General features: G+C 32.2%; 1 protein-coding gene across 1 annotated transcript; it reads right to left on the bottom strand.

The window, feature by feature from the left end:
- Positions 1-455: 455 nt before the first annotated feature.
- On the bottom strand, positions 456-12,455 carry LOC133321949 (phosphatidate cytidylyltransferase, photoreceptor-specific). Its single transcript, XM_061531021.1, has 9 exons — positions 12,312-12,455; positions 4,440-4,564; positions 4,267-4,363; positions 4,006-4,182; positions 3,733-3,925; positions 1,146-1,441; positions 864-995; positions 618-752; positions 456-544 (listed from the first exon to the last, which is right to left on the bottom strand). The coding sequence occupies exons 1-9, from the start codon at positions 12,453-12,455 to the stop codon at positions 467-469; spliced, it is 1,377 nt and encodes a 458-aa protein (XP_061387005.1). The 3' UTR covers positions 456-466.
- Positions 12,456-12,842: the final 387 nt, after the last annotated feature.

Raw genomic sequence — 12,842 nt, 5'->3', positions numbered from 1 at the left:
AAAAAACTAAAACAATTATTCATCAGCGTACTTGGTAGTAGTAGTAACGTTATGTTTAAATTAAAGCTTAACTTACATTAGCTACAATCGAATAGAATTATGATTAAACTACTTACTATTGATAATTTAAACATAATTGCATTAGATTGACGCATCAGTCAATCATTGAAAGGGGCGAAGAGAAACAGAGGTGGGGAACAAAGTAAGGAAGAACTAACAATAATAACAAAACTAGTATAAAGCAAATTCTTTGTGTTAAAATAAAGCTAAAGAGGAGAGGACAAAAAATACGCACACGCAAAACAAAAAATATTAAATTAATTTAGAGACATATAAAAAAGAAGAGTTGAGACAAAAACCTATTTTTTTCTTCTTTGTAACATACAGACAAACAGATTTGTATGTTATATTTTAAATGGAGTTTTTTCTCATTGTTTGTATTTGCTTTCATAGATGATAGGCTAACTTAATTTAGAGCATCACCCAGTGTTTCCTTAAGTGATTCAAAGATTTGCAATTGTTGTTCCGGTTTAAGATTGTAAATCTGTGAAAATGTGAAAAAAAAAATTGTTTTTATGTTTAAATTCTACACATTTGGCATTGCATTTCTATCATACCTGTGTTAATAATTTAGCTGGCGATGGTGTTCTAATGAAACTGGAAATGTAAACATTTACAAAAGTGGCCATTAAAAATTGACAATCGAAACGATCCATAATGCCACCATGGCCAGGAATCATATCGCCAAAATCCTAGAGTGGAGAAAAATAAAATGTGTTTAGGCATTAAAATCATTATTTAAATTTCCAATATAATAATAAATAAATTTCAATTTCCAATATTATAATAAATATTCAACAAACCTTAATTTTAAATGCCCTTTTAAAGCCAGAGGCAAAGAAACCACCAAATGGACCAATTATTGAACTGAACAGACTTAAGGATATTGAATGCCAAACGAAGGGTATCACACGAATCGATTTTCCAATGCCAAACTTTAAGGAAATGAAAAAAAACATATATTATAAAAAATGTAATGATTTTATTGGCCGGGGGTATTTTTATATGCTCCATCAAGTATTCGTTAAATTAGATTCAGCACTTTTTTAAATTGTGTATTAAGTAAAACAGATAAATTCACTTACCACACTCAAACTATATTCCTGGGGAGTAAACAAATAGCTTGGCTCACAACTCATCGACATGCTGCCCAATTCTTCGGAATAGACAATGGGGCAAACGAAGTACTGATAATGACACAAAATGTATGAGAATATTATGCCGAAAATAACAGTTGCAAAGCCACCACCAATAAAGCCCTCCCATGTCTTTTTCGGACTCAGCTTAATCAGTGGCGTCTTGCCGAAGAAGAAACCGAACATATAGGCCATAACATCGTTGCACACAATCATCGATACGGGTACAATAAACCAAATTAAGCCTGAAAAAATATATAGAGAAAAAGAAACGGTTATCGGTTTAAATAAAAAACAAGTAAAGAGGTGTCAGCCGGTGTTGTTAACTATGGTTTGCGGAGCTCTACGGACTTACTACATACTGGTTTAATTGTTCGCTTTATATAAGTATAATTTTTTACCAAATACATGACCATCTGTGGAGAGGTACCAGAAGTGGTTGCTCTATAAAAAAATAGGTTTGAATATTTGTGGGAAAGGTACCAGAAGGAGTGGATCGATGGATCCCATTTTCGGACTTGATTTAACCAAGGTAAAAATATTATGATATGCAAAGTTTGGATCAAATCGGTCATTCCAGTCGTTTGATGTTGAATTAAAAAAATTTCAATATATTGACACTGTATGGGGGAGGTACTAGAAGGGTCCCATCTTCGGACTTGATCTATGATTGGTAAAAATATTATGATGTGCAAAGTTTGGATCAAATCGGACATTCCATTCTATTACGGTGTGTAACGTTTGGGTCAAATCTGGCGTTGTATTCGTTTGATATTGAATTAAAAATTTTTCAATATATTGACACTGTATGGGGAGGTACTAGAGTGGACCGATGGGTCCCATCTTCGGACTTGATCTAGAATTGTTAAAAATATTACGGTGTGTAACGTTTGGGTCAAATCTGGCATTGTATTCGTTTATTATTGAATTAAAATATGTTCAATATTTTGACACTTTGTTGGGGAGGTATCAGAAGGTGTGGACCCACGAGTTCCATCTTCATACATGATCCAGATTTGGTAAATGTATTACGAGGATTAACATTTCGACATTACATTCGCTAGGTATTGAATTAACAAATTTTGTAAATATTGTCACTTTATGCGGGAGGTTCTAGAACGAGAGGACCGATGGAACCAAACAACAAATGAACCGTCAAAAAAGTCAGTAAAAGTGCCTAAAACTTGGGTTTCATCATTTAACTCCTCTGTCAAGGTGTGAAAGCGTCTGTGAGACACCACAAATTTCTACAAAATTTAATACGATTCTCAATATGGAATATGAAGGTAAAGTAAAGGTTAATATAAAGAAGAGAAATCGTTTGCGGAAACAAGATGTTTGCTGATCTTATAAAACCCGTAAATGGCTTAGCTTAGATATATATATATATATAGGGGAGAGGGGGGCACCTTTGAACAGCGCTCATAAAATCTTGGTTTAAAATTTTTTTGACCCGCAACCACATTTTTGTATATCGCAATCTTGTTCTCTATCTGCGTAAACCACGTTGGCTTGCGTTTTCAGTTGTCGACAAATTGTGCATGGGTGACCATGTTTTCGCAGTGTCATTGTAAACTTTTATTCATTTGGTTGTAAGGGGGCAGGAAGAATTCTGTGATAGTTTTCTTTCGTCAAACAAAGTTTTTGCATTCCAACAATCATTTTAAACATAACTAATCTAATTTCTTTCATATATATTTATTACAAAAAAAGTTATTATAAATTTCCGAAAAATTCCATGGGTGGAACAAGTCCATTAAACTCGAGTAAAAAACGGAGTTTTAAACATTTGGCTTCGATTTCTCAAAGTTTCAAATGGCCTAATAAGATTACGAAACTAACTGTATTTTTTACCATATTAATTTTTGTTTTTAAGTCATTTTATGTTTAAAAAATTTTAATCTAAATTTTTCAAATTTTGGACAAGTCCATTAAACTCGAGTAAAAAACGGAGTTTTAAACATTTGGCTTCGATTTCTCAAAGTTTCAAATGGCCTAATAAGATTACGAAACTAACTGTATTTTTTACCATATTAATTTTTGTTTTTAAGTCATTTTATGTTTAAAAAATTTTAATCTAAATTTTTCAAATTTTGGACATTTTTTATATATTTTTTTAATGAATAAATGCATTTCTGATATGTATGAATAAAATACATACATATTTGAACATAAACACTGTAAAAAACCATTTCTTTTAAAAATGTCAACCCCCTGGGGGCAGTTTTGAACACTTTGACTTCGTCCATTAAAACAGTAATAAGCTTAAAGTATGTCATATGTATATTCATTTTAAAGGTTACATATGTACCTATTAGTTAAAATTTATAAGAAACCAAAAATTATAAAATAAAAAATTTTATAAAGCTTGAAAGAAAAAAGTGTTCAAAGGTGCCTTCTCTCCCCTATATATATATATGCCTTCAAAAACTCCTTCCTCCTCACTCTCCATACAAGGATCATAAAAAATATTTTATCTACTAAACAAACAAGCTTATCGCGAAAACTATAACAATATTATACATTTACAACTTACCTTCAAAGATATTTTGTATAATCAAATAACTTTGGGTGACAACAATCAGCAATGAAACGTGAGTCCAGGCGAACAAACTGAATTGTTTCATATAGTATTTCTTGACCAGCGACAGAACAAACCAGACGAATCCAATGCAGTATAAGGCAAAGGAGAGGAAACGATGATAGGTGACCATAAATTTCAAATATTCCTGCAAATAAAAAAATGAGCGTTAGGGGAGCATGAAACATAATATAATTTAATTGATGACATTTTATAGCAAAAACATACCACTCGATTAATGGCCACACCGAAATAATCCACTAGATTTTCACCATAGAAAAAGTAATTGGAAGTCAATAGGAAATACCATGATAAGCTACGGAACCATGGTAGGCCATGTATACGATAGACTTGATAGCCAATCGAAATGATTTCTTGGAAACATTTCACTTGCACCAATAGGGTCTGTAAAGTAGAGAACGAGGTAGAGTTGTATTTTTTCAATTTATTTACTGTTTAGTTTGCATTTGTTCTATTTTTACAACTTACCGTAATCATTAACGCCAATGGTCCGCCATAAATGATTAGACAGAAACCACAAATCATAATCCAAGTGAATATGCCACGAATAACCCAATTTTTCCATCTATAAAAAAAAATTATTATTATTTTTTTATTTGCTAAAACAAAACAATGTTAGTGTCTGCGGGTTTCATTCTTACCTATCTGGCAAATCCTTTAATGCCGAGTCAAGAATTTCTGGCGTTTTATCCGTACCTTGTGGTAGATTTTTCGACAATTCTTCCACAAATTTCTCTTCGGGTAATTTTTCATCTTCCGATTCAATCTGAAAATAAAACCACAACAAATTAGGTTTTGTTTCTTGCGTGTAAAAAAAAGTAAAATATAGAAATCATATAGATGTTCAAATAAAGATCCGTGCAGAAGATCTTCTATGATTGATGAATAATATCAATTAATTAGATCGAGAGAACAATTAATTAAATTCAGTAAGAACAGAAGTAAAGTCGGACTGGTCCGACTATATGATACATTTCATTATATTGGAGTACATTATACATGTGCATCCTAACAGATGTCACCTTTTCGAAGGAACATTAACATTAAATTGAACGAACATAAAAAATTCGCAACAATATTAGGAGTTTGGTGCACCATTTACCTACAATCGGAGGGAAATATATATGAAACTAATATCTAAATCAGAATCGATTTCAACAAAACTTGACACACTTAAGGCTATTCTAACTTAAGTACATTGTACACAATTGTGTGCCAATTGGACAATTGCACAAAATCGGAACTAATCTAAGCTATACAAATTTGAACCGATTTTCACGAAACTTAGCTCACATTATTCTAGTCTTAATTTAGTACACTATGCAAAATTTTGTGCAAATCGAAAGATATATATGGGCTTTGGGGTACAATTTACATAAAATCGGAAGAAAATATACATGGGAGCTATATGTAAATCTGAACCGATTTTCACGAAACTTAGCACACATTATTCCAGGCTCAATTCAGCACACTATGCAAAATTTCGTGCAAATCAAAAGAAATATAGGGGCTTTGCGGCATAATTTATATAAAATCGGAATAAAATATATATGGGAGCTATATCAAAATCTAAACCGATTTTCACGAAACTCAGCACAAATCATTCCAGACTCAATTGAGTACGCTATGCAAATCGGAAGAAAACATATATGGGAGCTATATCTAAATCTGATTCGATTTTCACGAAACTCAGCACCACACATTATTCCAGACTCATTTTAGTATTCTATGCCAAATTTCGTGCAAATCGAAAGGAATATAGGGAATTTTGGGGCAAAATTTATATAAAATCGAAAGAAAAAAATATATTTATATTGGAGCTATATCAATCCGAACCGATATTCATGAAACTCAGCACACATCATTACAGACTCAGTTTAGTACCTATGCTAAATTTCGTGCAAATCGAAAGAAATGTAACTGCTTTGGAGCACAATTTACATAAAATCGGACGAATATATATATATATATATATATGGGAGCTATATCGAAATCTAAACCGATTTTCACGAAACTCAGCACACATCATTTTATACTCAATTGAGTACGTTATGTCAAATGTATATAGGAGCAATATCTAAATCTGGACCGATTTTCACCAATTTCAAACCTATGCACAAAGGAATAATAGCCTACCCTGTACCACAGTGTGGTGAAGCGTATAAAATGTCAAAGCCAAAAAATATTAAAATTTGATTCGAAATACCTTCAATAGGTCGGAACCTTCATATGGCGGCTATTGAAAATAATCTTGTTGAATCCCCTGAGAAAACAAAATACCAAATTTCTGACACTCAAACTAGAAAAATTGGCTAGAATTTTCACAATAACCATTTTAAACCAAACATCCTAGGTGTATTAAAAATGTACGGGCATGTTCTGGCATTCACTTCAACGGCAGAAGTGTATCGAACACACGCCGAGGTGTTCTGTAACACACTTTACACCCATTTGAGGTGTATTCTTTACACTTACATTTCCATAGTGTTTTTTCATATAAAAGAAAATCTTTTTTGAAATAAAAAACGCACATTATGATAGATTGATTTGTTATTATTGCGTATAATTTGTTTAAAATCACAAAATGAACATGAAACACCATTAACAACAAATTTTAAATAGATACTAAGGTTTGTCTTAAATTTTCTTCAATTGAATTTCTTGCTTGACACAAACAACTGATTTGAAGTAAGGCCGAAAAAGATAGGGTTACCAAATGTTCCCCTTAAATCAATCAAGAAATTAATGTTATTACAGAGGTTTCATACATATATTTTATGTTGCGAATAAAAAAATATTAAAAAATAATAATAAAATTGTCGTTAAAATTAACGAAATTACTAAAAAATTACAGAAACAATGTTAAAAAGGAATACAGTTTATATTGAATGGCAACACTATTTCTGCAAAGTACCATGTCGACGTTTATTTTTGTCGCAGTTCAAAATTTCAATTCACGTGAGAAGCAGAACAGGAGGTAGCTTCTGAGGTGAAGTGTATGTGTAAAGTGAAAAGAACACGCCGTGAGTTCCAGAACATACCCGATATACTAAGGTTTGTCTTGAATTTTCTTCAACTGAATTTCTTGTTTGACACAAACAGCTGATTTGAAGTAAGGCCGAAGAAGATAGGGTTACCAAATGTTCCCTTTAAATCAATCAACACATTAATGATATTACAGAGTTTTTATTACATATATTTTATGTTGCGAATAATAAAATATTAAAAAATAATAATAAAATTATCGTTAGAATTAACGAAATTACTAAAAAATTACAGAAACAATGTTAAAAACGAATACAGTTTATATTGTATGGCAACACTACTTCTGCAAAGTACCATGTCGACGTTTATTTTTGTCGCAGTTCGAAAATTTCAATTCACGTGAGATGCAGAACAGGAGGTAACTTCTGAGGTGAAGTGTATGTGTGAAGTGAAAAGAACACACCGTGAGTTCCAGAACATACCCGGTATGTACAAAATTTCAGAACTCTATCGTGAGTTTAAAAGAGAGACGGTCGTTGGCCTCCGATTACTATTTCAAGGTGTTGCAAACGGAATGATAATTTTAATATACACTCCAAATTATAGTATATAAATATATTACCCTGGACTAGTTATATCTGCATTTTGATGTTTATCGGTCATACTACTACTTCCAAATGCTTATTAATAAAAAAATAGGAAAATAATCAAAGAAGATACTTTGCTAAAACGGAACTAGGGCAGACATAGAAACATATATTTCTGTTTAAATAAAAATTAATATAGGCAGACATGCAATGAGGAAAAACAATTTATTTTTGTGCGTTTGCCTCCTCTTATCGCCATAGGAGAAACCATATAAGTGTGAAAAGACAATAAACATTTCTTGAGATATTGTTTTGGTTTTTATGTTTTTTTTTTTTTTTTTTTTTGTTTAAATCACATCATCGTTTCTGGCCACCCCAGCAAGCAAATCAAATAAGCAAAATTGAACACCAACAAAAAACAAAGTGCTAAGTATTCAATGCCATGTAAATGGCATACACAATCAGACACACGCACACTCATGGGCCCAACACATAGATAGGAAGGCAGGCAGGCGTCTATATTGCAAACCGGCAAAAGAAATTAAAGAACCGGCATTTCAACTAACTAAATAATAATAACAACAACATCAATAAAACATGTGGTTCTTATCAACAAAATTTTGCCATACGAATGAATCGCGAATTGAAATATATTTGTTGTGTTTTTTAGTATTTCATTATTCTTTTTTTCTTAAATTTTATTTGTGGTAGCTGGGTTCCCCTAGGGGAAAAAATAAGAACAAAATACTGGATTCCCGAAAAATGCGGTGTCTTAAAATGGTCGTTATTTTAAATAATTTTAACTTTACTATCTAAAATTGTATTTTTTTTTACTTCTATTTGGTATCGAAATTTTCTAACCATCGAGGCCATTACAGAAATTTATATAGTGGCTAGAAAGAGGACCAATATTTATTTTTTTTGGTATTAAGATATGTTTCACAACGAGAACCCAAAATATCCAATTAGAGCCAATTCGGTTGATAAACAAGGCCAAAGTTTCCTTAAATACCGAATAATAGGGGGTAACGTAACATAGGCCTATCCCGAAACTCAATGTTGGCCTTTTTATACCCTTATCCACACTGTGGCACAGGGTATTATGTCTTTGTGCATATGTTTGTAACAGGCAAAAGGAAACGAGATAGACCCATAGTTCATAGTTAATATAATTATTTAATTAATTTAAATAGAGAAAATTTATCTATCTATCTATTACCTATTATCTATATTTTGAGATTTTATATAAATTTTATACTAAAGACCCAAATTGGCACACAATTTTGTACAGTGTACTGAAGTTAACATAAATTATTCGCTGTCAAGTTTCCTTGAAATCGGTTCAGATTTAGATGTAGGCCCCATATATATTTTCATCCGGTAAATGGTACATGAATGGTATACTTAAATCCTAATGTTTGTCCGATTGAAACGAAATTTTTCACAACTTATCAAGTTGAGACTAGAATGACATTATTTTGTTTTGTTGAAATTGGTGCAGATGCAGACATAGCGCCATAGATATTTCGAACGGGTGATTGATATCAAATTGTGAACAGTACAGTATCGTTTAAATCTGCAAATCGTAATATCTTCTGCAAACCTACATTGAATCCGAAGTAAGATATCTTCCGCTCAACTCCTTCTAGTACCACCCACACAAATAAAGGTGTACAAATTATGAAAAATGTTAAATCTAATATAAAGCTAATTGAGTACCGGATTTAATCCAACCTTCGCACAAATAATAATATATTTACCAAACGTAGATCAAATTGCAAGATGGAGCCCATCGTTTCGCTCCCTTTCACATGGGTTTAAAATATTGTAAATAACGTATCAGATTCGATACAAACTATGTTCATTGTAATATTTTTACCAAACCTAGATCGAGTTCCAAAATCGGTACACCAATCCTTCTACCTTCTCCTCGCCCACGAATTGTCAACATTTTTAATAAAAACTGAAAATTTTTTATGAAGAATATTAAGTATCCGATTGGTGCAATTTTTTGCACTCCGCAATAGAACTGGTAAAAACTGTACAAGCGTTGGCCAATTACATACATATCGATATGGCCACCACAAAAGCCAAGGTGGTGATGACACCACCATTGGTTTCGTTTGTTTTGTGACATATCTTCTGGTTTCAATGGGACACCACTAAATCCAATTAGAAAATGGATGATAAGTGTTAAGTGCTGTTAGAAAGTAGAAGAAGAATAAGAAAGGAAATAGACAGCCATAGTTATAATGACCTTCATACAATAACAAAATACAATTACGATATTATGAAATATGGAAAAATATACAAGGGCATACATGCATCCATATACATATATCATTGTCATGTTTATTCTACAAACAATCATTAAATGTTATGAGACGACTATATTTCTCATATGTTTATTCCTTGACACTGGCGATATATTGTTTTCCATTCGTTGTTTTTCTCGTGCTTTATTGATTCATCATAAATGTACACTATACATGGAGATTATACCATATTCGTATATAGGGAAACAGTAGCTTTGTCGGTCAGAAGTAAAACACGAGTTTTTGAAAAAATATATCAACTAGAACTGAAATATTATATGGAAGACAATGAAGTGTATGATTCCAGATGGCGTGTAGGTTATATAAAAAATATTATCATGTGCAATGTTTGGAGCAATTAACTTTCTCAATGCGATGACAATTTTTATTTTAATTTTTGTTATTCCTGAAAGGATTTTATTCTTTGAAAGATAATCCCCACTCGAAATTGATATAGGCTTAGTAAAAATATTGCGTTGTTCAAAGACTAGATAAACCGCTCCAGGAAGATCTCAACAATCGACTGCTAATGTTGTGGTTTTGTGTATCCGGAACTCACTTGGGGTAATTTTAATTGATTACCTTAATTTTTTTTGGGATTTTAAAAAATAACAAATAAAGCCTTTGTTAAGTTCGAACATTTTATGGGTGGACATTTGAAATGCATATAATAGACTCTTATAGCTAATTTTTTGGTTTGGCACTCAATTAGGGACAATTCAAGTAAAAAAGCGTCAGACAAAAAAAGTAAAAAAAGCATCAGTCAGTGTAGCCGACAAACACATACCCTTAGCATATGGTTTGCGAAGTTCTGCGGAGTAAAAAACAGGTTGTATTATTCGCTTTGTATAAGGTATATGTTTTTATCAAAGAGTTGCAGATGTACCAGAATTTGAAAAATGTGGATCAACTCTGATCCATTCCACTATCTTTATAATGGATTAAAAAAATTCAAAATGTTTTTGGGGAAGGTACAAAAAGAAGGGCAAAAAAAAATCTAAAACATCGAATACTAGGGATACAGTTATTTGTTTGCTCCCTTAAAAAAGGTTTGGCGATATACACTGGTAGCCAAAAAAAGCTAAAATTGCAAGGTTAATAAATGCCGCATAACTTTTTCAAAAATAAAGATATTGTGTTGGTTTTTTCAGTTTTAAATAAGGTATTTTATACATATACGTGGACGATCTATGGTAACCGGCCTGCATGCCCAGAATCTATTAAGTAATTTCTTTAAACGAATCGGAAAACCAAATGCCCATACTAATTAGAATCTGACTCAGGGGAGAAATATTATTGCACTCGGATGAATTAAAGTTAAATATTAAAGACTCTGGCATGAAAAAAAAATAATTTTAAGAATGTCCTGGGTACTGGGAAGCATGGAGGAGGATTAATAATTATATTGGGTTGTTGTTATAGAGTTCGATTTACGAGATTTATGAAGTAATGGATCGGACTGTTTATATAAATGTGTTCGAAAACGTTATGGTTCCCTTTGCTCAAGAAAATATACCGCTTGTTTGGATGTTTCAGCTTGACAATAACCTCCAAACATACACCAAAACATGTCAAGTATTTATTGCGGAAGTAAACAATTAGGGTTTTAATTTAAATCTTTGGAAGACCTGCCAAAAACACTTTTCTAATTAAAAAGAGATTTGGTCGCGCATCGGTAGTTACCATCTGTCCATAGGAGAAAGTCTTAAATCCCCAGCCGAAGGCCGGCTACCCACAAACACTCATACTGGTTTTCAAAATTTAAGAAGGGTCCCGCGGAATTTTGGAGACCCGTATATCAGAATGTGTGAACTTATTTTATAAGAATGCCTATATTTTTTTTTTTTTTTTTTTTTGTAATCAGGGCTTAAAGCGCATTAAATTGATACATACATTGCATTAGTAAGAAGAAAAGCATACCATTGTAATGAGGGCCCAAGGACTACATGACTACATAAAAGTTTCAAAACGATCCACGAGGGGGCTTTAAACTAGAAAAATTTTCATTTTATGTAAGGAATATAAATTTTAAGCTACCCCAAATTTGAAACATGTTCCTGTGGTTCCCTCGGAAGTGTAGTCTTTATTCCAATATTTACATGAAATCGGAATAAGGTATGGATACGGAATCCTATTTCAATTTTTTTTTTGCACAAATGATTAAATTTGATATTATTTTTTGTTTATATGAACCATCACCTATTCTTTTCTATTTTCTGCATGTGACGTCGTATTGCCTTACAATTGGATTTAAATTATTTGTATGTATATATATGTATGTAGTTGTATGTGCATTTGAATTCTTTCATGTGTATCTGCTATAAACAACAACAACACAATGACAGTACATCTATTTCCATATAGTCAAGCAATCAGCACCACCCCCAAACATTAGTAAAATCGAATTGACATTTCTTTGGAAAACTACAACAAAAACAATAACAACAACATAAACTGTAACCACTGTTTGTTATGCAAAATATCGATATAGTACATACATATGTACATACGTATATGTATATTATAATCCAATTGATTTTAATTTTTTGTACACCAAGAAATTTGATGATGTTGATCCAGTAAAGGGATAATATAGCGGACCTTAGCATAATTCTCAAGAACTTACATGATCTGAAGATTCAGCTGCCGATGAATTTCGTTTATCGGCTTCGGATGTTCCAGCACTGGCTCCCAAAGAATTATTCGCTGCATCTTCTTCTCCAGCAGAAGCAGCAGTGTCATCGACTTTTCGACGTCGAACTTCGGCCATTTTTTAATGAATTGCTAATTAAACGTATCGATGGATTCAATTGGCTTCTAACTTATTTTTATCCGTTTTCAGCTTTTGTATCGCAAAGAAATAATCGAAAATCTTTCTTTTAATTTTAAAAATGTTTTTTTTTGTTCTTTCTCTCGTTCGGTATGTATGTAAGTGTATGTATGCCCACGAATACGTCAATTAAATTTGTATACAATTTTGTGTATTATTTTCTGTTGATTTCTTATGGAGTGGAGTTGTCATTTTCTGCCGTCTGCGCCGCCTCCGATTTTCACACATACGATGGGTTCGGTGGTTGCAAAGTCAAAACAAAAACAAAATCTTCTTCGATACAGGTTGTTTTTCTATGTTTATTTTCCTCCAAACTTTTTGTTCTTG

The sequence above is a fragment of the Musca vetustissima genome, unplaced genomic scaffold (genome assembly GCF_032173495.1).
Source record: "Musca vetustissima isolate MV318-11 ecotype Yass unplaced genomic scaffold, APGP_CSIRO_Mvet_v1 utg205558, whole genome shotgun sequence".
In the NCBI taxonomy this organism is placed as follows: Eukaryota; Metazoa; Arthropoda; class Insecta; order Diptera; family Muscidae; genus Musca; species Musca vetustissima.
This window is presented reverse-complemented; position numbering and strand designations above follow the sequence as displayed.

Excerpts from the sequence above, each read along its gene's own strand:
- LOC133321949 (XM_061531021.1), bottom strand. The coding sequence starts at position 12,455 with ATGGCCGAAGTTCGACGTCGAAAAGTCGATGACACTGCTGCTTCTGCT. Across the intron at positions 4,364-4,439 it reads TTAAAGGATTTGCCAGATAG|ATGGAAAAATTGGGTTATTC; the intron begins GTAAGAATGAAA and ends TTTTTTTTATAG. Across the intron at positions 996-1,145 it reads AGGAATATAGTTTGAGTGTG|TTTGGCATTGGAAAATCGAT; the intron begins GTAAGTGAATTT and ends ATTTCCTTAAAG.